Consider the following 26,460-nt stretch of genomic DNA (forward strand, 5'->3'; position numbering starts at 1 on the left):
TCATCTCCAAAAGTGAAGGAAAAAATAACTTAAATCGAATATCCAAAGGGTAAAATGACTTATTAATGGTCGAAATGGGAACCACCAAGTGTAGCTGGTAACCACAATGTGCACGCCGAAAGGATCATTCCATATTGGGGTCATATGCGAGATTCTGATAGTCGTAATTAAAGTTACGGCCAAAAAACCAACGCATGCCCAATATTTCCTCAATCTGTGGTATCTTCACATTTTCCTACCATATTTGCACTAATCTCTTTTCTGGAGGTAGTCCAATGCTATCAATGAAGAGTCTGCCAACTCAGCATCGTCATACCCGGATCCCCTAGCATTAGTTGCATTTGATGATCGAATAGGACTCTCATCTCCAATTGAACGCATCGATTCTTGGTGGCCTTGACCGAGCTGCTCTCTTAAAGCATTAAATTTGAATTTGTCTCCATATAAGCTTGGATCTATAATAACGTCATCAATAGTTGTTTGGCCTTCGAGCATGCTTACTACTGCAGACATTGTGGGTCTAAGAGCTGGAGATGGATTCGTACATAGTAAAGCTACTTTGATCATTCTAATTGCTTCCTCCATTTTGAACTCAGAGCCTAACTTTGGATCCACCAGTTCCACTAGATTACCCTTTTGTTGTAGAACAAGAGCCTGAAATATGCACACATGAAATCTTAGCAAATCAATAGACAATAATTATGAAGTGGCCAATTATACACAACATATTGTTTCAATCTTGTTTAGTTTGTATTCAACCAATAGATCATCATCAAGATGACCAGTTTTGGTGCATGGAATAAGTACTGATCAATCTTACCCAATCAAGAAGACATACATAACTTTCATTTGGTCGAAATTTCGTGTTGCTCTTCCCTGCAACAATTTCCAATGCGACAACTCCAAAACTGTAGACATCTGCTTTATATGTTAAAAAACCCCATAATGCATATTCTGGTGCCATGTATCCTCTGCGTGACAAAGATTGCATTATTATGATTAATATTTCAAAGTATATATGAATTAGATCTAAACTACCATATTGAATAAAACCCAACACCTACATAAATGTAGTTACGAAATGATCATATTTTTTCTTTTCTATTTAGCACAAAATTATGCCAACAATAAGGCAATGACAATAGAGTGAAATATTCTTTATATGAAAGATACAAAACTTTGTTGTTGATCAAATGCTGATAACTATTGGAGCTTCATTGGAACTATTATAAAGAGCAAAAAATTTTCATTCTCAAGCAACGTGGGATCCCAAACACCAACTACACTATCACTTATCATTCAATATGGGGTATTACAATCTCTCCCCCTTACATTCTCAACGTCTTCGTCAAGGTTTTCTGTTGTTGGTGGCATGACTCAATTCCTACATTTCTGGTTAGGAAAAGTTCTGATACTATAACGTACTAACGGAGGGCCTAAGTCATATGGCCTATACTCCAAAAGGACTAGTCAATAATATAATTAGAATTCCATTAAAACATTATAAAGAGCAATAATTTCTTCTTCTCAAATAATGTGAATCTCATACACCACTTATCATTATCACTTATCATTTAATATGGGGTATCACGTTGTTAAATCTCTAGAATTTCTTGTCACCATTAGTTTCACTAGAGAAGATTATTGGAATATTTTTAAATGGTAACAACCACAACATAGAAAATCAGATGGTGTATCCCCCCCCCCCCGCTTTTCTCTCCCTCTCTCTCTCTCTCTCTCTCTTCTCTCTCTGTAGTACTCTTCAAGCATAAAAGAAACTTAGAAGATTGTTAATTTGAATATGTTCTATGTCAAGACTACTCGCAATTAATCATGAATACCGATTGAAAATTCCTATAGCTATCAATTTCTCTGCAAGCAAACTTGTGTTGCAAATATAGATAACTAATACATTAAACTTACCAAATATAAAGTCCTAGAGTTTCTATAGCACTTCCATATATAATAGGAACATTTCTAATATGCAGAACCTTTAAATGCTTGGAGATTAACATCTATTCCTGATTAACTCCTAGTTAATCCCTTGGGAGGAAAAATAGAAAAGCAAAATAGAACAAAAATATGCTCCAAATTGAAGAATAGAAGAAAAGATAGAGCATACATGGTTCCAGCAACTCGGGTGCTGATATGGGTTTTTTCCTCTTCATCAAGCTTTGCCAAACCAAAGTCAGAAATCTTTGGGTTAAGCTTCGAATCCAATAGCACATTTGTAGTTTTAATGTCTCTGTGAACAATTTTCAGTGTTGATCCCTCATGCAAGAAAGCCAAGCCTCGTGCAATGCCAATGCATATTTTTTGCCGTGTAGGCCAGTCCAATTTTAATTGGAATTGCTCTAGACCTGCATTTTATTTATTTATTTATTTATTTATTGGTAAAAAGTTGAATGGTGGAGTTCATGTCAACTTGGTTCTTAATATAAAACCATCCGCATTTTTAGGTTCCTATCCTTATTCGACATAAAATACTATATAAAAACATTAAGCATACCAAACAAAGGACGAGCCAGGCTATTGTTTTTCATGTATTCATATACCAAGAAGAGTTGATTTCCTTCAGCACAACCTCCATACAGTCTAACAACATTCCGGTGCTGTAAAGTAGATATCATGCCTATTTCATTCACAAACTCACGATTTGCTTGACTTGATTTTGAAAACAGTTTCTTAACTGCAATTATGGTACCATCTAATAGTATACCCTACATTTCAAAAGAAAAAAAATATGCATATTTAGGTATGTATGTGATAATGTACTAAGAGATGTCTTTAGTTCTGTATCATGGACAGATAAGAGAATTTTTATCAAAAACCTAAATGCATGAAGAATTACGTTTTCGAATACCTTGTATACAGATCCAAAACCACCTTCCCCAATCATGTTTGAAGCATCAAAGTTGTTAGTGGCAGCTTTGATTTGCCTATAAGTGAAAAAACCTGTTTGCAAATCTAATCCTCTCAAGTCTGCGAAAGAAATGAAAAAGGTGAGGCTAGTGATAATATTGTATCTTATAAATGAGTGGAATGATATTTCATTTCTATATATTTTGTCTCTTGATTAGTTAGATGACATAAGAGAGAATGACACCAAACACATGTAATGCAAAGTCATGACCTTGTTGTTTCACTATATTTATTACATCTGCTCAACAATCACAAGTATGCACAAATTCAAAATCCAAGACGTAAAAGGAATTGAGATTCTTTGAATTCTCAGCCCAAATTCGAATAGGTATAGAAACGATGTGTGAGCTCAACATTCATTAATGCCCAAGTGCATGGGTTAATTTCCTAGGTTAGCTTAAAGGTTGCAGGGTCTATCTTGAGTATAAATCTCTCTCCCCGAGTTATACCATGAAATTTAGGCATAGAATGTTAAGGGATGATCTAAACTATGTGAAAGAGATAATCTGATCATTGCATTTCCTCATGTGCCTTTTGGTTCTTGTTACCTTTAAAGCTTGATCATTTTACATATATAAAAGAATGGTATCACAAAAAGTAATTCTCTTGTGAATTTGAGATCATTTCAAATTTGAAATTTGCAATTTCTTCCCTCTCACTCTATTACTTTCTTTGTACATATTTAATTTGTAATGTCCCGGACTGGTTAAGTCTCGATTCCCACATTAGAGGGGTATGAGCTGTCATAGAGATCAGGTGCATGAGTGCCAGGTTTTAGGTTAGTTCTTATTAAGTGGAACTAAGCTTTACAATGAATCCAAGAAATTTCAATTATAATCTTGATTAATGCTTTTGGAGTATAAGCGTAGATACGACGAGTGCTGTCATTTAGTCATTAAAATTTTTATCTAAACCAACCTAGTAATAATGGCATGTGGTGGTGCGGCACTGCAGTGGGATGATTGTGATGAGTAGGGCTGTTTCTCGTCCTATCTGAGCTGGTAGCTGCCTTTGTGACACCCCGTCCCCGGTTAGGGCCGTACAAAATACCGAAAAACTGACCGGAACTAACTCAGACTTGCCGCTGGAGATCGGAACCGGCCAAAACCTGAGTAGAACCAGTCGGCGCACGGTGGATTTTATTCAAAACCGATGTCTAGCGGTTCGGTCCCGGTTTGAACCTGGGCCGGACCGCTGAACCGACTGATGGTTTAAATGTTTTTTTTTTTAAATTATACATATATGAAACGACACTGTTTCACTTAAACTGAAGTGAAAAGGCCTCGTTTTAGGACTTAATATTTGAAAAAAATAATAAAAGGAACGGCGCCGTTTTAACCCTAGGGTTAACACAGCGCATGTTCTCTTCCTCTTCTTCCCCGTTTCTGTTATTTACTTTCAAACATTTAGCCGCCGCTGCCCTCCTCTCTCTCTCACTCTCTCTCTCTCTTTCTCTCTCTCTCAAGGCACACATAGCCACGCAAGGCCACCTCTGTCGCCAGCTCCCTCTCTCTCTCTCTCTCTCTCTCTCTCTCTCTCTAATCTCACCTCGAGGCGTCATATCTCTCTCTCTCTCAAAAATCTCAGTCAAAGCGGCTTCATCGCCCTCTCTCGCTCTCTCTCACGGCGCATACAGCAACCGAAGACGCCGACGAACTGACCGGAGTTACACCGAGATTGAGGACGACAGTTTCCTCCCATTCTTCGACTGGTTTCAGTCGAGATTTATATCATTTTCACCCATCGGTGCGGTTTCGGTTTTGGACGAAAAACCGCACTGATAGGTCGATTTTCACCCCTATCCCCGGTTAGGCAAGAGGCCATTTAGCCCCCCACCATCCGTACCCATGATTTATACACTTCATCTGTCCTCATTGATCAAGCAGACTGATTTTTCACCATCCCGTCCACATATTGGCCCAAAATCAATATCAAAACCACAAAAGTTCCAAAAGTCTCCAAATCGCAAACAAGAAAATCAATACCCAGAAACTCAAGGTCTCTGTTTGCTTGAAACAAAGACCTTTATTTGTTCTTCTTCTTGAGATTAGCTCAGTTCTAATCAAATCTAGTAAAAAAATGGATAATCTATATAAACCAATAGAACGCATAGATCAACTTCAAAAAATATAGATCAACCCCTTTACATGCTGAACTGACAAAAGAAGGAAGATTAGAGCTTTGTTAAATAGAGACCGAGATATAGGAAATGAGAAGAAGAAAGGGGGAGAAGACTTAGAAGAAAGAAGCATATTCGGTTTATGTAAAAGAAAAAATAAGAAGAAAATAAGAAGAGAGAAGAAAGAAAAGAAAGAAGAAGAGCCAAGAACAAAAGAAAGAAAGCTGTGCCAGTTGGTTGAAAGAAAATGAAGACGAAGAGAGAAAGAAAGAAGAGAAAAGGAGAGTAGCAAATGTGGGGGCATTAGATTAGGGTTTAGAAGAAATGTTTGTATATGTAGGGAATTATGGTTATGATATGGGTGGGTGGACGGGTGTTTCATGGACAGAATTTTAACCAACCCAGCACCTGCCCGTTTTGATGAATATGATGATTGTATCTGCCTACCCGCCCGGCTTGACGGGAGGATTTTTTGTTCGTTACCGTAAGGGTGGGTGGGTTGGACCAAGTGGGCCAGGGAACGGGCCCCTGGTGCCCAGCCATAGTGATGGTGGGTGTTATGTGATAGAGGTGCAGTGCAGGTACTAGGCTTTATTACATTGGAAAGAATTCTAATTATAACTTCGAATAATCTTTATAGGGTATAACCACATAGGTGGATAGCACTTTTCTTAGGTCGTAACATACTCTACCTCTACAGTCACTTAGCTGTCCGTCCCTCCTATCTGAAAATATCTTCATTTAGATTTACTATCATAAATGGATCTAGCCTACTCTAATTCATGAGAAGTATTATTCGTTATATTTATTTATATAGCTGCTTTGCAAGTTGGGTACTACAAACAGATGAGTAATTTTCAACTGGGCAAAAAATGTTCGATAACAAAACCTAGGAATTGCAAGAATGCATTAGCCCTTGCAAAATTGCTGTACAAGTACATCTCAACTCAATTCATGCAAATTAATTTGCAATAGTTGAAGAAGACAAATAATAATAATAAGAAACCTATCTGTGTACTATAAATTAAAACAAGCACATATGGATTACCTTTTTCCCTTGATATCCTGTTTCCTATGCAGCCTTTCCACCAAAGAATGCCAAAAATGAGTAATAGCGCCGGTACTAAAGCTCCAGTCACAATGAATATTGTGGTTTTGCCATTATCAGGGGGATTATCTGCAGAATTGAACAACTGGGCCAGCTCCAGTACTCTATCAAATGTGAATTTATTTATTCTTTAGTTTTGTCATCAATCTATTTAGAAGTGTACGTGGACCTAGTTGGGCAGTAAAATTATGATTGTCATATATATTATATATACCCTCAGAAATTATTACCATTTTCTATAGAGATAGCCGATATGAGAGGACCATATGTTCCTCTTGTTGGAGCATTTGTTGTCCCTTTGCCAGCCCAATGAAAGCGGATATGTAAGACTTTGTTACTCACAACTGCTTTAACTTTCTGAACTAAAGGTTTGTCAACCCCTCGTGCAGTATCTTCGATATCAAAATCCTTCAACGCCAATTTTCCCTGTAACAATTAATTCAACTCGATAGATCTGGGTTATCTATATATATGTATGTGTGTGTGTATTGATTTAAATTTCTTACCTGGATATAAACATCAAATATCCGTCTTCCAAGACTGCTAAAAGATCTGTCTCCTCTTATTATTATCTCTGCAAAGTGTAGCGTTACAGTATATCTTCCATTTGCCAAGCAACGCGCATAATACGTGAGAGAAAGAGGAGAGAGGCGTGCAGTTGTGTACAATTCAGGGTTGTTCATTCTGAGTATTGAAGCATTATTTGCTATGTATACAATCGAGCTGATGTTAACATCCCAGAAATTTCCAGTGGAACTGAATCCCCAATTCTCTCCTGCGCAATAAAATTTTGCCGCACCTGCATCGTCCTGATCTGCTTCGTACTTAATGTTTCCAATACTGACTTCCTTTCCACCGCAATTTATATGCACTGAATTCCAGTCTACACATAAACAATATCCTTTTAGTTTAGTAATTTCGGATATATAGAACCACAGATCATTGATTTACTGTTAGATACAAGTTCTTAGAGGATGTACAAGCTGCATGCAAACCCTTTTATAAAAAGTGGGACCTATGAGAAAAAGTAAAGAAGTAAAGCCCAATCCCACTTATTTTGTGGTCTCACTTCAAAATGATTTGCACCAAACTTGCACAGCACAGACCGGAAATAAAAAAATGATTTGTGCAAGTTCATGCAAATCTTGTATAGGTCTTATAATAAAAAGTAGAATTAGATTCTACTCTTTTTTGTGGGACTCGCTAACTTTTTATAAAGGTGCTTATATCCACTACTAGGCTTGCATACCTTTATACCGGGCATTACTCTAAAGAGGAAAGCTTGGCAATTGGATTATTAAAGTATCAGTGTGATCAAAATCTGATTGTAAGGTATAGTTACCTTTTGGACAAGGTTGGTTCTTCGGGCACTCGCCAACTGATCTATATTTGGGTTAAACAGTACAAGAAATGAGCACGCATGAGCTCATGAAAAAGTATAATGGAAACGGGAAAAAGTTGGCAAAATCAAAGTAAAAGGAAATCAAGATGATTATTATTGTAATTAAGTTCACAAGTTTAGACACTTACGAGTCCTGTCCAGAGAAGCTTTCAAATAAATTTCTGATGAAACAAGAAACTAGTCAGCTTAGAAAACCTAGAAATCTTTAAAGATAAGTACAGAATATATAATACCGATCAAGTAGGCTGAAATGGCGAAGTGTTTCTCACAGCGTATCTCGACAAGTTGGTGGCATAGAACTCTCTAAGAAGTTATTGTAAGAAAGATCTAGATCACTGCAAATGGATGTACATAGTTTCCATTAATAACTCTTCATACATTCAAAAATTAAGAAAGAAAGGAAAAAAAATTAATAAAGTTACAGAAATCTGAAGTAGAATTTAAGATGAATTTAAGTACTCATGAGGATCTCTTCGTTTGATCCAGTCCGGAACTGTCCCGTTGAGTAAGTTGCTTGTCAGAAACCTGTTCAAATAGCAAGATAATCTTACGTAAAGATCTGGTTAATTAAAGACAACCAATCAAATGTTAAATTTTCAGGACAGTTACCAATAACTCAATTTACCTTTGAAATTTTCATTATGATCAATTCAGGCTTGGACCAACAAAAATTATCAAGATTTATATAAATCATTACCAACGGAAAAAAATTCAAAGGGAAAATACTTTTTGTTGAAAATAAACACAAAATGGGATACACAAACAGGGTGGGGAAAAAAATATACAACCACCAAAATAATTCTGTAATATGTATATTCCTACGTACGTACGGTTTCTACAGAATCAAAGCTACAGTAATTAAAGGCCTCTATGCCCCATGCTCCCATGAATTAATATACATGATTTTATATTTCTTTCAACTGCATCCGAGAACAGATAGTTATAGATAGATAAGGATATTCTGTTTGGTTATAGTGAAATCTCAGCTTGCATCTTTTCTGACAAAGCATGGAACAAAAAAACCAAATCATGTCACCTATCTTTGTCCCTTTATATGTTTAATTCGACCTAGTACTTAGCTTGTGTATTATTTATTAAAACTTCTCCGAAATATAGCTAGATTTAGGGTTTTGAATCAACACATACAGGCGCTGCAACTTTGCTCTATCATCAAACTCTGGAGCATTTCCTTCCAATCTATTGAAGCTCAGATCTCTGCAGGTATAAAATGATAAAGTTGTCATTGTACAAAAGAACAGTAAAATTGAGTAGAGATTAATGTGGTTCAAAGATAGAATCACTAAGACAAATTATATATACAGGAAAATGTTTTTCGCTCGATCAGAACATGCTCTATAAGTAAGCTAATGGACATTTCTTTCCAATGAAAACATTATAATTTATTGCTGAGACGACAGCTTAACAAAAAATACATGTTTTTCATAGAAATTGACAACTGCAGATAGGAGCCTAGCAAAAAACAAATACAACCCTAAATAACTGCTTTCTAAAAGGAACAGACAATTAAAAAAAGGATAAATATTAATGATCCAGAAAAAGAAATTAAGACACTATCCAGGTAGGGAGAGAATATAACTTCAAGCACAGCTAATTAATGAGGGAAGGAAAAGAGATCGAGAAGTTCCTGGAATTAATACAAAGTAAAGCCTTGAATTCGTCTACTGTCCTTGTGCTATTTTCAGAAGTACATGACCCCATTATACCTAATCTATGAAATTCAGAATTTGATAGAACTCAACCTCGCATCACACAATTACAGACAGCAGTTGTAGACACACCCCAAAACTAATCTATGACATTATAATGATTGAACCGTGAGTTCTGTCAACCCAAAACTAATTGGTGGAACTAAAGTCTTTTATGACATTGATCATTGCATGTTGCTGGCTTGTTTTTATGGCTATTGCAGAGAGTGGTATAATGTTTGGTTTTTCATTCATTAGAAATAGAAATTAGAAAAACAAAAAGACAGAACACCTACAAAGTTTGGAGATGGGGCATTGTTTTTGATATGTATCCCGGAATTTGTCCTGAGAGATTGCAGCTCCTTAACATCCTGCAACGTTGAAGAACATCATCTAAGCAAAAATGCTATAACTTTGTATTACTGCAGTTCTTAAAATTTTGTGGTAGAAGATGACTTACAATCTATTCATGCATGTCATGTTAGTCAAATTCGGAAATCTAGAACCCTCACCAATTAAGTCACTAATTCTTCTGCACAAAATTGCAATATCATCCACGACTGTTATTGTCTTAAGCAATAAATCTTATTAATTTGAGTACAAAAGGAAGAAATCATATAGAATTTACAACTAAAGAACCCTTAGACAATAGAACTTACAGCTCAGTTAAATTACTCAAGACAGAAATGCTTGGAGGAATGGGCCCCGCGAGACCGCTAGCTTGGATCTCTCTATCAAGAGCATAATTCTCTTTTGTTAGATTTCATTAGAATATTCTACTAGAAGACATTTAAATGATATATTTAGAAAAAGAATTTACATACAATTTCTGAAGCTTTTTCCAACTACTGAAAAAATCAGGTATTCTTCCATTGAAGTTGTTACTGCTAATCCTACTGCATTTGGTCAAGGCAGAAACAAGATTGGGTAACATCCAAACATGTGCTTTCCCAAGAAAACATGTAAAATTAGTATCAGAATACAAATGGCTTACAACCACTCACAGTTCAGTTAAGTTTATGAGACAAGTGAGATTGACTGGCAACTCTCCAGTGAGGAAGTTTGCATTGAGAATACTGCAGCCACCAAATGGGAAGTTCAGACCAGTTCAAGTTAGTTTTATTTGAATACATAATCATCGAACAAGAGGATAGGTGAAAATACTGACAGTTTCTCCAAGTTCACCAACTTCCCAAGCTCAGGGGGAACAGTTCCAGAAAACTGATTGTTCTCTATGCTCCTGAAAATGCATATAATAGTCTTCGTCAAATTGAAAACCCAGGAAAACAAAAATCAATCTATTGTGCTGTTATTCCAAATAAAAGAGCATACAAATGTCTAAGAGTGGTAATTTTTCCCAGGTAGCTTGGAATTCTTCCCGATAACTTGTTTACAGAAGTGGACCTGTAGCCAACCAATTATTTTAATTCAACAAGAATGAGCATTAATTTAGTGGCTAGATATTAATTAAAAAGTTATGAGTGATTAATGTAATCTAATGTGTTATATTGAAACCCCAATAAAATACTTATAGTCCTAGATAATTATTTCTCCAACGAGCTACTCATGCACGTACAGAAGTTCCAACTTTAGAGAAGTCCATTCGGATGGAATTGTACCAGTAAGATAGTTTCGAGACAAATCACTGAAACCAAGAGGAAAGCATGCAATTAGATTTGAACTATAAATATTTTTATTCTTTCAGATAGTAGCAAGTACTACTAATTATTAATTAGTTGGTTACTTTACTTACATCATCGTGATGTAAGGCAGTTTTACCAGGGATGTTGGAAGCACACCAGAAAGATCCTGCCCGGTAAGAAATCTGTATGACAAGGATGGTTAAAGGCAAAGAATTAATGTAATCTGTCTACTCATAATTTTATCATGTTGTTATAGATATATAATATTGTCCTAGCTAGAATTATATATAAGAATCATCCTAGAATATATAATTCAACGCAATCTTCATCGACCATAATTATGAAACTAGAACACTTTTAAAAACACCTTGGGGCATATCATCTGTGCTGAGTACTCAGGATATTATGGGATCGAAAAGGAAAAACCTTGAGGATATCATAGATAACAAATTGAATACCAGGTGCCACAACGGAAATATCAATGATAAATTGAGGAACTGTTCTCAAATTAAGAAACTCTTGGAGATGTCAGATCCGTGGTGCAGGTTCTATATCCGACTTTGAAAGTCATTTAGCTTAGAAAAAATTCAGAAGGCACAGATCTCAAATAGATGTAATGGACCTGCGACATCATAATCCATTAATTTGTTTCGAAGAACATCAGCAATTTTCTGAGTCCAAAAGACTATTAGTTAGAGACGTTGTAAGTAAAGTACATGCAATTTTACTAAATTTGTATTAAGAAAAATTAATTTATCCAAAAAATTTCACCAACAAGATACATGAAGGGAATTAAAGATAGGGTTCGTACAGTCCAACCACGTGACATACACCATCAGGGTATGCACAATTGCATTTTAAATAATAGCGGTAAGTTGGACCAATTTTTGTGTCATTGGTGCAATATGAATCTTCATGGAAAGTCCTCCAGTCCTTCTTCCCCAGCTCTGCGGCTATTTGTTTAAGGGCTTCAACTGCAAAACGCACCAAATTCATTATGGAAGAATGACACAGGCACTTATTATTGTATCCAGAACTGATAAATTTTGTAACTTATAACTTAGAAATTTTGTGTTCTAAGGCCACTTTTGAGGAAATATCGAATGAGACGATAAATATGTGAATAGTATTGAAATGGTTTATAACTAATAATGAAATTGTTTGAGTTAAGATGTGTTATTAGGTTTTGTGAAATGCGAGAGAAAAAGTTAAATAAAAATATTATAAAGTTAAAATATTGTTATAATATTATTTTTATTTTAAGATTTGAAAAGTTTAATTGTTTTTTGTGTTTTATATTGAAGTTTGAAAAAATTAAATGATTAGATAATTATTAAATAAAAAAGTTGAAGATTTGATCTACGGTGCACTGCGACCACGACGATAGAGATTATAAGAGACAAGAAATGTTCATCGAGAGATCCTTTTAGGGCTCCAACATCACTTAAACACAAAATAATTTTTAATTTTTAATTTTCAGCATTGTCATAGTATGGTTTGGCCCTTCAAAATTTTCATCTCAAATTCAAAATTCTCATCTCATCATTACAACTTTCCCAAATCCCCATATAAAATATAATAAATAATTCAACTTTTTCTTAATTTTTTCAAATCACAAAACAATAATAATATTAAAATATTTCATCTTAAAATTCAAAATTCTCATCTTATTACCAAACCATACCTAAACCAATATCCAAACATTAAAATCAATACAATTTGTACAAATTTCAAAACTACACATAAACATCAATATAAATTTTTAAACTTTCAAATAAAAATAATATTAAAAAGTTATATTGAAATAATTTTTTAATTTTATAAGATTTTAATTTTATTTTTTTAAAATAATAAAACATTTTTGCAAAAATTATTTTATGAGAAATACTATTCACAAAATCATACTCAATTGTCCAAACATGTTAAGATGTTTCTTTCGGAACACGTTTCTACTTTCAAGTCAACGGATTCGACCACTTTCACATCCACCGACAAAAAGTACGAAGGAAGTGTTTGAAGTTGCATTAAAGTTTAAAAATTATGTGAATGGTCTTAAAAATATTTTAATGAAAAATTAGGATGTTAGTATGTTATATATTAAATTATTAAATAAATTAAAAAATATTTTTGAAGAAAATTTTCAATACATTTTAATGTCTTTTTTTTCATACGTACTTTTTAGATAATTTAAAATATAATTCAAATTTTAAAAAATAATTATTGGCAAAAACATCCATATAATTTTTATATTTTTAAATTTTCATTTTTACTTTAAAAATTAATTTTTACTTTATTTTTAAATAAATATAATATTTTTTTAAATATTTTAAAAATATAATTACTAAATAATAAATAAATTTTTAATAATTTATTACTTAAACTATAAATTATAAGTATTAAAATTATAAGATTCATTTCTCAGCACAATTTCGGATCCGGAGAACATCCTGATTGTTGAAAATTAAATATATTAAGAATAACGATATGGACAACACATGCATTTTCATAATATATATTACAATAATGTTCTAAGAGATGATATTTTTATAAAATGATATTATTTTTATAAGATATTTTATAATTAAAAAGAATCCTCATTTAGAATATAATTATATGAAATTTTGTGAAAAATAGTGTATAAATCATAAGTTTTCCTACCGATCAGCTACCGTTCACTACCGGCAGCCCACACTTGAAATGGATTTTGTCTCGTGTTTTTTTCCTGAAACACTGGTTTGTGAGGAAGAAGAGGCCAGTTGAGTTTTTGTCAGAGTTTTTTGTTTTTTGCTTTTTTTTTTTTTTTTTTCTTTTTTTTGAGCTTGCAATAGTTTTGGATTAACATGCATCGTCCATTTCAGGCCTTGTTCAAGGATGGGCAGCAATAATCATGGGAATTTTGTCAGGCATGATAAATTTCACCACCCATGAATCCCAAAACAACAAAAGCAGAAAAACCAATGTAGAGTTTCAAGAACTTAGTGCATTTAAGGTAGAAAAGGAGCACCAAAATAAATGTGATAAGATGGACAACAGCCACAAACACAAGGGAGTTCAAAAGGGCACCTACGAATTTATCCCAGGAAGAGTCCGAACTGGTTTCAGCATACGCAATGGTGGCTATGGAGTTGACCGATGCTGAAGTGGAAGATCAAGAAGTTGAATTAAGGACAGAGACCAAAATGACCACCAGGAACATGCAGATTGAGAATGGTGGTATGATTCTGATAATCTCTTCGCCCAGAGAATCTAGAATGTTTGTGGGTTTTGTGTTTTGGGCCATTGGGTGCTCGAAAATTGAATTAATTTTGGTTCTTGGGGGTGATCTGCTTTACGGATGTTTGAGGATTCCATGGTTCACGATGATGATCGTACACAAGAGGTCGAAACTTCTCCAGAATATTGACGACACGCTCGGCGTTATCCACACCCATGCCGTGGCTGGGTTGCTGGGCGGAATCCTCTCCGGGATCTTTGCAGAGCCCCAGCTATGCAAGCTTTTTCTGCCCATCATAAGCTCCAGGGGAGGAGTCTATGGAGGATCCTCTCTTTCCTTGCAGTTTTGCTGCGTCTTACGGAATTAGTTGCCCGTCTCCCTTTCCCTCATCCTCTCCAATTTCTTCTCCGTTCAACAGGTTTTGTTGTTGTCCAATGGATTTTTGATGATATCCATCTTCCCAGAAGAAGAAATTTGGGTTTAACTTCATTATAGTTAATTAAGTAGATAAATGACGAAGATGGGGGAGAGGAGGGAGAAGAGAGAAGCATCGGGGGCAGAGAGAAGGGGAGGGTGATTTGGGGGAGAGAGAAGCATCGGGGAGGAGCATTGCTCCACGTTGGTTAGCAACACATGTATTTTTTTTTTTAATCTTTTATTCTTAAATTAATTAAATTCAAAACATAAATTTACATACCAAATATCATATTTTTTTAATTTTTTTTATCAAATATTTGATATATTGTTAATTTTTTTAATTTTTTTTTTATCAAATATTTGATATATAGATAATAAATAAAAAAATTTAATTAATTTAAAAAAAATAAACTTAAAATATAATTTAAAAACAAATGTGATATGTAACATGTAGACTTATATATAATAATGCTCTTTCATAAATCATATGTCAATAATGCTCTGTCATAAATCATATGTCATAAACTAACAGGTAATTTCGGGAAATCGAGTGGTCCTTGCTTCCCGTCGGTTTCTTATTTTTCCATATAATTATTAGAGTTTCAATCAAATAATGGGAAATTAGTAATTTTTCCAAGTGAACGCCTTTTCCTTTTCTTTTCTTCCTTAATATATGAAAATATCTATTTGTCATTTCTTATGCTATATATCAATATGTGAATTATCAGTTTTATTATTTTATTTAATCACATATATATTGATATGTAAATATGTATATTTAAATAAAAAAATAAAAATGACAAATCAATATATATGTAAATATGTATATTTAAATAAAAAAATAAAAATGACAAATCATGTGAGTAATATTTTTCTTAATATATATATGTGATGACCCGCTTTTGAGTGTATTTTCGCTGAAATGGTTGTTTTTATTTTAATTAATATAGTAGTTTATTATTTTAATTTATTTACGTTTTAAAATTGGTTTTTAATTTAATTGATGTTGTGTTTTATTTCCTTTTGTTGTTTTGTGGTTTTTAATATCTTTTCGGCGGGTTGTTTTGTTTTCCCGGAGTGAGGATTGGACCTCATTTCTTTTTACATCTTTTTCCTTTTTTTTCCCTTTTTCTTTTTTTTTTTTCCTTCTTCTCTTTTCTTTTTCTTCTTCTTTCTTTTTTTCTTTTTCTTTTTCTTTTTCTTTTTTCTTCTTTTTTTCCTTTCCTCCCGCGTCGACCCCCCCGATCTCTCTCTCTTCTCTCTCCTCACCCACGGCCGAAACCTTCTCACCGTCGACCCATCGCCGTCCGGCTACCGTGGGCGACACCACCCCCATCAAAACCTTCCCCTACCTCCGGCGCACCACCCCACCGAAGCCCACCCCCATCCAGCCGGCCGTTTGGCCAGAAAAGCCCTCCAAAGGCCGCACGGTTTTCAGCTCGATCCGCCGCCGTCGCTCCACCTCCGGCCACCATTTCTTCACCACTTCATCACCGGTCCCTTGCCGTCCTAACCCACCCATTTCCGGCCTCTAACGACCACCGGAACAGCTCCTACGAGCTTGGTTTCCGATTTGGGTTTTCCGGCCATTTCCGGCGTTTCTGCCGCCACCCACGGCCGTTCATCACTTCCAATAGCTTCACAATCATCCCTTGACCATTCCCTATCAATTTCATGTCCTAGTTTGTCCCCATTCAAAAGTGGGTTTTTCACAACCCACGGCCACAGTGAATTTTCACTGTGACGTTGCTGTTTTTCCGCCGTTTGCAACGCCGGGTGTTTTCTAAAATTACCGTATAGCGCTGTAAGTATTTTTCCAAACCCTACTTTCAGATTTAAATATATATTGCTCATTCAGTATTTATTTGTTGTTGGTTGGTTGATTCCGGACTGAGTCCGAGGAGTTCGGGGGTCGGATGGATTGAGGACGAAGTTGCTTGGATTGGTTGTTTGTGATTGCTTGATTTATTTGAGCCACGTGGCGTGAGTTGCATATTTTTTTGTGTATACATGCATTTCTATTTTATTTGTGTTATGTTTTATTGACGTATGTGGTTGTCGGGTGCGTGTGTCTCACGAGCCCAAGCCGGGATGGGTTATTATCTCGGTGGAGCTCCTCTGGTCACTCGGGAGTGGATAATACTGAGTGACATCCCCTGGGTTGTCGCGGAGCGATGACCGGATTGCACGATACGGTAACGCTGTCGTGTCGACTCCGTGGTCCTTCGAGTGGCGGGGACTAGAGGATGGCCCAGATGGTTCGCGCATGACGTGAGTCTGGGCATCACTCGTGTAGGTGCCACATGCGTAGACGTTACCTGCGGTGTGGTACAGAGTCATGTGTGCGGATGATCCCTAGGGGAGATCATGGCGTATGCATAATCGGTTTGTTTGTATGGTTATCGGATGCATGTCTCACGAGCCCAAGCCGGGATGGGTTATTATCTCGGTGGAGCTCCTCTGGTCACTCGGGAGTGGATAATACTGAGTGACATCCCCTGGGTTGTCGCGGAGCGATGACCGGATCACACGATACGGTAACGCTGTCGTGTCGACTCCGTGGTCCTTCGAGTGGCGGGGACTAGAGGATGGCCCAGATGGTTCGCGCATGACGTGAGTCTGGGCATCACTCGTGTAGGTGCCACATGCGTAGACGTTACCTGCGGTGTGGTACAGAGCCATGTGTGTGGATGGTCCCTAGGGGAGATCATGGTACATGCTTAATTGGAATGTTTGGTGTGAGTTGGACATGGGCCCATGTTTTCTTTTGGCGTGCGTGGAAATTATGGTTTTATGGGTCATGTGTATTGCTTCATGTCGTGCATGCTGTGTGAGTTTTATATGCTTTTATCTGGTGGTGTTTGGATTTTACTTACCTGCGGTACCATTTTTGGTACTGTAGATTTTGGTGCAGGTTTCGAGTACGAGGAGGAGGCTGAGCCTGAGGGTGAGGCTCCGCCGGGTTTCTGATGTGGGAGTTGTGCTTTGTAGTGGCTTTGAAATCTACGTTGTTTCTTGTAATATTTTATTTATGTATTTCTTTTTAACAGCTTGTATTATGTTAAGAAAAAATTTCTGGTACTTAGTTTAATGACTTTCGTTATCCGCTGCGTGTTTCTCTCTGCATATTTGTTGCTTTTTCACACACTTGGCACTCGTCGATAGGGTGGTGACCCGTGTTGTCATCATCCGGACGTCTCGATTTCCCCGTGTCCGTGCGTGGGGATTTTAGGGGCGTCACAGGTGGTATCAGAGCGGTTTGACTCTGGGTAAAACCACATGTCCCGTAGGGGGTACCATAATGTTTTTAAAGGTTGTGTTTTAAAATTATGTAAAGTAAAGTTGATATTTGATTTGTTTTATTTGTTTATTTGTTTTATTTGTTTGCTTGTTTTTGTTTATTTGGTTTTGTTTTTACATGCTGGTTTCTTTTGTTTCTTGTTGTGTGATGATGGTTTTGGTTTTTGGTTTTATGATGGTTTTATTTGTTTTCTTAAAAGGGGGTCAAGAGTTGTGTTGTGGCAGGAAAAATGGTGAGACCAAGGAAATCTACTCAGGAGCCACGGGACAATACATCAAGGGATGACTCCATAGCTGAAGCAATACGGCAGATGATGGAGTTTATGCAACAGAATGCGAGGTCTCAACAGTCAGGGCTGTGGCCACAACAAGGGGGTCCCTGGCCACAACAAGGAGGGCCTTGTCCACAACCAGAAGGGCCTTGTCCACAACAAGGAGAGTTTTGGCCACAACCAGGAGGTCCTTGGCCATATCAGGGAGGGCCTTGGATGTATCCAGGAGGGTCCAGTAGCATGGTGCAAGCCGGATGCACCTATGAGCGCTTCCTGGCGCATAGGACTCCACACTTTACTGGAGAAGAAGATCCACTTCAAGCTGGAAAATGGATCAAAAACCTGGAAAGAACTTTCGAGGTGTGTGGTTGCACCGAGGCACAACAGGTACTCTACGCCAGCTATCTGTTGCAAGGCACCGCTTTTGATTGGTGGGATACCAAGAGGGTGATGCTGGAATCTGAATTGGGATCTTTCGTGCTGTGACCTGGCAGCGTTTCAAGAAGGAGTTTAATGACCGATTCTTTCCCGCATCGGTAAGGAAGCAAAAGGCAAGAGAGTTCTCCAATCTGGTCCAAGGGGGAGCGACAGTGGAACAGTACGCCCGGAGATTCATAGAACTTGGGCGATTTGCTCCCCACCTTATTGCCACAGAGGAGTTGCGAGCTGAGTGTTTCCAGGAGGGACTACGCCCGGATATACGCCGTATGGTGGTCAGCCATCGGATATCCACTTTTCAGGAGTTAGTGGATGTGGCCACCCTTATAGAGCGAGAGAATAATCTGAGCATGGGCTCCCCTCCAGGATATAAGAGGCGGAGTTTTTCTGGTGAAGGAAGTAGCTCGGGTTCGCCTCAAAAATTTGTTCAGCGGACTGGAACTCGACCGCAAGCGTCCTCAGGTGTTCGTATGGGAGGGCGAGTGCCAGTTTGTGGGGTTTGCAATAGAGCCCATGTGGGTGAGTGCCTTCCTACTGGGACTCGATGTTTTAATTGTGGCCAGCAGGGTCACATTTCCCGGGAGTTTCCAAGACCAGTTCAAGGAAGCCGTGGAGGTAGACACGGTGGGAGAATAAATCCAAGACAAGCAGTGCAAGCCCGGGTTTATGCTGTCACACCCGGAGAGGTGGATGATGAGGCACCAGCGACCCATGATGCTGGGGTAATTACAGGTATGGTTTAATTTAATTTTAAGTTGGATTTAATTTTTGGTGTATTTGGTTTCTTCCTTGCTTTTTGGATTTCATGGGTTGATGTGTTTGGTTCAGGAAGAGTCCGTTTGTATGAGTTTTATGCTTGTACTTTGTTTGATTCCAGTGCGTCGCAGTCTTTTGTATCTTCCACGTTTGCTCGGGTGTGTAATTTGGTCACGGAACCGTTGCCGAAGTCTATGGTAGTGGCCCTACCCGATGGTGAGATGGTGTGGTGTTCCAAGGTTGCTTTGGGATGCCCGTTAAATTTTGAGGGAAGATTTTTGGATGCTGATTTGGTGGTGTTCAAGCTGTTGGGTTTTGATATCATCCTCGGGATGGATTGGCTATACCGATATTCTGCGAGTATTAATTGCAGAAGTCGGATAATTAGCTTTCAGCTTCCAGATGGTGATTGTCTGGAATTTGCGGGGAGTAAATTAAAAGAAAAGCCGATGATCATATCGGCGATTCAAGCAAAAAGAGAGATTGCATGGGGAGCGGATGCATTCTTGGTTCAGATGGTGTCCACGCCGTCCGAGAAGAAGTCTTTGGCAGCCATTCCAGTTGTGGAAGAATTTCCCGATGTGTTTGTGGATGACTTGCCCGGACTACCCCCTGTGCGAGAGATGGAATTTGTTATAGACTTGGAACCTGGAGCGGCTCCTGTGCATAAAGCTCCTTACCGCATGGCACCGACTGAATTAAAGGAGTTGAAGACTCAGTTGCAAGAATTGGTAGAGAAGGGATTTATTCAGCCTAGTACGTCGCCGTGGGGTGCACCAGTTTTATTTGTTAAAAAGAAAGATGGAACCCTCCGCATGTGCATTGATTATCGGGAATTGAATAAGGTGACCATCAAAAATAAATATCCTCTCCCGCGGATAGATGATTTATTTGATCAGCTTCAAGGAGCGGCTGTGTTCTCTAAAATTGATTTGAGGTCGGGATACTACCAACTGAGGATCAGAGACAAGGATGTGCCTAAAACTGCTTTCAGGTCGAGGTATGGGCATTATGAATTTAAGGTGATACCGTTTGGGTTAGCTAATGCCCCTGCTGCTTTCATGGATTTAATGAATCGGGTGTTTCGACCTTATCTGGATTCCTTTGTGGTAGTATTTATCGATGATATTCTAATTTATTCCCGAGATGTTGAAGAGCACGTGTATCATCTTCGTCTGGTGCTTGGGAAATTGAGAGAACACCAGTTGTACGCCAAGCTCAGCAAGTGTGAATTCTGGTTGGAAGAAGTTAAATTTCTTGGGCATGTAATTTCCCGAGACGGAGTGGCTGTTGATCCTAGTAAGGTAGAAGCCATTTTGTCATGGCAGCGCTCGACTACAGTGCGCGAAATCCGGAGTTTCTTGGGGCTCGCCGGATACTACCGAAGATTTGTAGAGGGTTTTTCTCGCCTATCCGGACCTCTCACAGCTTTGACTTGGAAGAATACAGAATTTGTTTGGTCAGATAAATGTGAGAGAAGCTTCCAGGAATTAAAGAACAGGTTGACGACGGCACCAGTGTTAGCGCTCCCAGAACCGCATAAGCCATTCGTAGTCTTCAGTGATGCGTCTAAGTTTGGTTTGGGTTGTGTCCTTATGCAGGAAGGACGGGTTGTTGCCTATGCATCTCGTCAGCTAAAGGACCATGAAAATAATTATCCGACGCACGACTTAGAGTTGGCTGCGATTGTTTTTGCACTCAAGATCTGGCGGCATTTCTTGTATGGGAAAGCTTGCGAGGTATTTACTGATCACAAGAGCTTGAAGCATTTGTTTTCCTAGAAAAATCTGAATATGAGGCAGAGACGATGGCTGGAGCTAATCAGTGACTATCAGTGTGAGATCAAGTACCATCTGGGGAAGGCTAACATAGTTGCTGATGCTTTGAGCCGGAAGTCACACTTAGAAGATGAAGCCGAGCCGTCGGAATTGGATTCGCTACTTTGTGGGACGAGAAGGCTCCTTATGGAGAGTTCGCAGCAAGTGGAGATTATATCTTCAGTTCTTGATATTCGGGTAACTGATTTTGAAGAATTGAAGACTCTCCAAAGGAAGGATCCGAAGCTGCTGAACATCAGAAAAAGAGTCAGAAAATCTCGAGGGCCGTTGCATTATAGCATGGATAATGATGGGATACTTCGGTTCCGAGATCGCAGAGTGGTCCCTAAAGACTCAGAATTCAAAGAGTGGATCATGGCGGAAGCTCATGCGGCCCCTTATTCAGTTCATCCCGGCAGTACAAAGATGTATCGGGACTTGAAGAAAAATTACTGGTGGGATGGAATGAAGAAGGACATTGCCTTATATGTTGAGAAATACCACACATGTCGTCAAGTGAAGGCCGAACATCAGAGACCTGCAGGTATGCTCCAACCCCTCCCTATTCCTGAGTGGAAATGGGATGACATCACGATGGACTTTGTAGTGGGTTTGCCGAGAACGCCTAGTGGGAAAAATTCTGTTTGGGTGATTGTGGACCGGTTAACGAAGAGTGCTCATTTTCTGCCTGTTAATAACACCGACTCTTTGGGTAAGTTGACCCGTTTGTATGTCGAAGAGATAGTGCAACTACACGGCATACCAAGGAGTATAGTGTCGGATCGAGACCCGAGGTTCACGTCGCAGTTCTGGAAGAGTTTGCAGGCAGCTTTGGGTACTAAGTTGAAGTTTAGTACTGCTTACCACCCACAGACAGACGGCCAGTCAGAGCGCACCATTCAGACCCTGGAAGACATGTTGCGAGCATGTGTCATGGAATTCCAAGGGAGTTGGGAGAACCATTTGCCGCTCATCGAGTTTGCATACAATAACAGCTTCCATGCGACCATTCAGATGGCTCCCTATGAAGCTCTTTATGGGAGAAAGTGCAGGTCGCCCTTGTGTTGGGATGAAGTTGGGGAGAGTAGGATAATTGGACCCGAAATAATTCAAGAGATGCAGAGCCAAGTCCGGATCATCAGAGATAAAATGGCGGCAGCTCAGAGTCGCCAGAAAAGTTACGCTGATACCAGGAGGAGAGAGTTGTTTTTTGAAGTTGGTGATTGGGTTTACCTTAAGGTCTCTCCCATGAGAGGTGTTAAGCGTTTTGGTAAGAAGAGGAAGCTAGATCCGAGGTATTTCGGCCCTTTTCAGATTCTGGAGAAGGTAGGGTCCGTCGCCTATAGAGTTGCTTTGCCAGATTATTTTGGGGATGTTCATGATGTCTTCCACGTATCATCCCTGAAGAAGAGCTTTGGACAGCAAGAGCCACGCTTCGTCGACCCAGCGGGTATTCAGTTGCAACCGGATCTCACTTATGAAGTTGTTCCGTCGCAGATCATGGATTGGAAGGAGCAACAGTTGAGGTCCAAGACGATACCTTTGGTTAAGGTGGCTTGGGGAGATCTGTTAGCACAAGACTTCTCTTGGGAGCGAGTAGAGGACATGAGGGAGCAGTACCCATACTTGTTTGAAAAGTGAAGGTATATATCTTAATCTTGGTCACAGTTGGTGTATGTGTTTTTATGTGGCTTGTTTTAAGTTGGTGGTTGATCTTGCAAATTTCGAGGACGAAATTTGTTTTTAAGGAGGGGAGGATGTGATGACCCGCTTTTGAGTGTATTTTCGCTGAAATTGTTGTTTTTATTTTAATTAATATAGTAGTTTATTATTTTAATTTATTTACGTTTTAAAATTAGTTTTTAATTTAATTGATGTTGTGTTTTATTTCCTTTTGTTGTTTTGTGGTTTTTAATATCTTTTCGGCGGGTTGTTTTGTTTTCCCGGAGTGAGGATTGGACCTCATTTCTTTTTACATCTTTTTCCCTTTTTTCTTTTTTTTTTTCCTTCTTCTCTTTTCTTTTTCTTCTTCTTTCTTTTTTTCTTTTTCTTTTTCTTTTTTCTTCTTTTTTTCCTTTCCTCCCGCGTCGACCCCCCCGATCTCTCTCTCTTCTCTCTCCTCACCCACGGCCGAAACCTTCTCACCGTCGACCTATCGCCGTCCGGCCACCGTGGGCGACACCACCCCCATCAAAACCTTCCCCTACCTCCGGCGCACCACCCCACCGAAGCCCACCCCCATCCAGCCGGCCGTTTGGCCAGAAAAGCCCTCCAAAGGCCGCACGGTTTTCAGCTCGATCCGCCGCCGTCGCTCCACCTCCGGCCACCATTTCTTCACCACTTCATCACCGGTCCCTTGCCGTCCTAACCCACCCATTTCCGGCCTCCAACGACCACCGGAACAGCTCCTACGAGCTTGGTTTCCGATTTGGGTTTTCCGGCCATTTCCGGCGTTTCTGCCGCCACCCACGGCCGTTCATCACTTCCAATAGCTTCACAATCATCCCTTGACCATTCCTTATCAATTTCGTGTCCTAGTTTGTCCCCGTTCAAAAGTGGGTTTTTCACAACCCACGGCCACAGTGAATTTTCACTGTGACGTTGCTGTTTTTCCGCCGTTTGCAACGCCGGGTGTTTTCTAAAATTACCGTATAGCGCTGTAAGTATTTTTCCAAACCCTACTTTCAGATTTAAATATATATTGCTCATTCAGTATTTATTTGTTGTTGGTTGGTTGATTCCGGACTGAGTCCGAGGAGTTCGGGGGTCGGATGGATTGAGGACGAAGTTGCTTGGATTGGTTGTTTGTGATTGCTTGATTTATTTGAGCCACGTGGCGTGAGTTGCATATTTTTTTGTGTATACATGCATTTCTATTTTATTTGTGTTATGTTTTATTGGCGTATGTGGTTGTCGGGTGCGTGTGTCTCACGAGCCCAAGCCGGGATGAGTTATTATCGTGGTGGAGCTCCTCTGGTCACTCGGGAGTGGATAATACTGAGTGACATCCCTTGGGTTGTCGCGGAGCGATGACCGGATCGCACGATACGGTAACGCTGTCGTGTCAACTCCGTGGTCCTTCGAGTGGCGGGGACTAGAGGATGGCCCAGATGGTTCGCGCATGACGTGAGTCTGGGCATCACTCGTGTAGGTGTCACATGTGTAGACGTTACCTGCGGTGTGGTACAGAGCCATGTGTGCGGATGATCCCTAGGGGAGATCATGGCGTATGCATAATCGGTTTGTTTGTATGGTTATCGGATGCATGTCTCACGAGCCCAAGCCGGGATGGGTTATTATCTCGGTGGAGCTCCTCTGGTCACTCGGGAGTGGATAATACTGAGTGACATCCCCTGGGTTGTCGTGGAGCGATGACCGGATCGCACGATACGGTAACGCTGTCGTGTCGACTCCGTGGTCCTTCGAGTGGCGGGGACTAGAGGATGGCCCAGATGGTTCGCGCATGACGTGAGTCTGGGCATCACTCGTGTAGGTGCCACATGCGTAGACGTTACCTGCGGTGTGGTACAGAGCCATGTGTGTGGATGGTCCCTAGGGGAGATCATGGTGCATGCTTAATTGGAATGTTTGGTGTGAGTTGGATATGGGCCCATGTTTTCTTTTGGCGTGCGTGGAAATTATGGTTTTATGGGTCATGTGTATTGCTTCATGTCGTGCATGCTGTGTGAGTTTTATATGCTTTTATCTGGTGGTGTTTGGATTTTACTTACCTGCGGTACCATTTTTGGTACTGTAGATTTTGGTGCAGGTTTCGAGTACGAGGAGGAGGCTGAGCCTGAGGATGAGGGTCCGCCGGGTTTCTGATGTGGGAGTTGTGCTTTGTAGTGGCTTTGAAATCTACGTTGTATCTTGTAATATTTTATTTATGTATTTCTTTTTAACAGCTTGTATTATGTTAAGAAAAAATTTCTGGTACTTAATTTAATGACTTTCGTTATCCGCTGCGTGTTTCTCTCTACATATTTGTTGCTTTTTCACACACTTGGCACTCGTCGATAGGGTGGTGACCCGTGTTGTCATCATCCGGACGTCTCGATTTCCCCGTGTCCGTGCGTGGGGATTTTGGGGTCGTCACAATATATTTTATATATATATATATATATATATTGATTTAAGAACATGGAGGAACTAGAAAATCTAACTAAGCTTATTAAATTATTCTCTGTTGTTTTTTTTTCATTTGTTGTTGGGCGGCTCGGGGGAATTAATTGTTATAAAATCTATCTCATAAAAAGATCTTAAAAACTTGAGTTTTAGGGATTTTAGCACAACACAGTAGTTCTGCCACTGATAATGAGATATATAGGTCGAAAAACTTCAAGAGTTAGCCTACTGATCATCAATGGAAAGCTGCCGATAAAAATGTCTCAAAATACAGTGGCCGGGTGACCCTTCTGATGATCATCTCCCATATAAAAAATCCCTAAAGTAAGTTGTTAATAATAACTTTATCAAACAGCTCAGAAAATCGATCATTTTCAAAACAAAATAATCAGCTATAATCCAGGCATGAAATGTTACGTACCTTCATCATCAGGAAAACGCCTTTGTGCCTTGACATTGATTACTCCCATCCAAAGAAGCAATATGAGCGTTTTAAGAATGAAGATGATCTTCGGAACTCTGTGAGCTTGTATAACCATTTTTCACTCTACCCACTTCTTGTTGCGCCTCGAGTTCTATATTCAGGTCTGCCTCCAAACGTATCATCTTAGACTGATTGAATATATATGTCTTCTGGGATTTGTTTTATTTATGAGGTAGGCCCCTCTATCCTAAAAATAGTATTAAATTTCAAGATATAGACACATATATACATGCTCTAATTCCATCCAACTGCCAACTTTCACATGGCCAATGGCCACATTCTGTCTTGACTCTTTTTTCACACCGTACTTGTCTTTTTCCACTCCGTCTTTTACGCAATGATTTTAAACGCTTTTGGTTGTTTCCTAGAAAATTCGTACTTTTCTTTTCTTCGACCAACTGCCAGCTTTTACATGGTCCATGCCACTTAGTTCGGTTTAGCAAATAAGAATTTTTATCTCAATTTTAAAATTTTTATCTTATTATTATAATTTTTTTAAAAAATTTATATATAAAATATAATAAATATTTTAATTTTTTCTTAATTTTTTTAAATTTTAAAATAATAATAAGATTAAAATATTTATTTTAAAACTTAAAATTCTTGTATCAAAATTCTCTACTACCAAACCAAGCTATTCATTCCTGACTCTTTTTTCTTTCTTCAAACTTTTTATCTCTTTTCTTTCAATTCCTCTTATTTATAAGTACAATTTTTCAATCCATAAACATCCAAGT

The 26,460-nt window shown here is 38.7% G+C and overlaps 1 protein-coding gene across 1 annotated transcript; it reads right to left on the bottom strand.

Annotated features, from left to right (window-relative positions):
• Positions 1 to 25,798, bottom strand: LOC122278989 (probable LRR receptor-like serine/threonine-protein kinase At1g07650). Its single transcript, XM_043089225.1, has 24 exons — positions 25,661 to 25,798; positions 11,712 to 11,874; positions 11,011 to 11,082; positions 10,834 to 10,902; positions 10,590 to 10,661; positions 10,426 to 10,497; positions 10,262 to 10,333; positions 10,082 to 10,153; positions 9,917 to 9,988; positions 9,718 to 9,789; positions 9,554 to 9,628; positions 8,698 to 8,766; positions 8,011 to 8,076; positions 7,821 to 7,886; positions 7,680 to 7,712; positions 7,492 to 7,532; positions 6,656 to 7,032; positions 6,380 to 6,575; positions 6,090 to 6,218; positions 2,864 to 2,982; positions 2,510 to 2,720; positions 2,123 to 2,360; positions 821 to 971; positions 1 to 654 (listed from the first exon to the last, which is right to left on the bottom strand). Exons 1-24 carry the CDS (start codon positions 25,776 to 25,778, stop codon positions 250 to 252), a joined length of 3,030 nt encoding a protein of 1,009 aa, XP_042945159.1. The 5' UTR covers positions 25,779 to 25,798; the 3' UTR covers positions 1 to 249.
• Between the last annotated feature and the right edge of the window lie 662 nt (positions 25,799 to 26,460).

This window comes from Carya illinoinensis, chromosome 10, assembly GCF_018687715.1.
Source record: "Carya illinoinensis cultivar Pawnee chromosome 10, C.illinoinensisPawnee_v1, whole genome shotgun sequence".
Taxonomy (NCBI): Eukaryota; Viridiplantae; Streptophyta; class Magnoliopsida; order Fagales; family Juglandaceae; genus Carya; species Carya illinoinensis.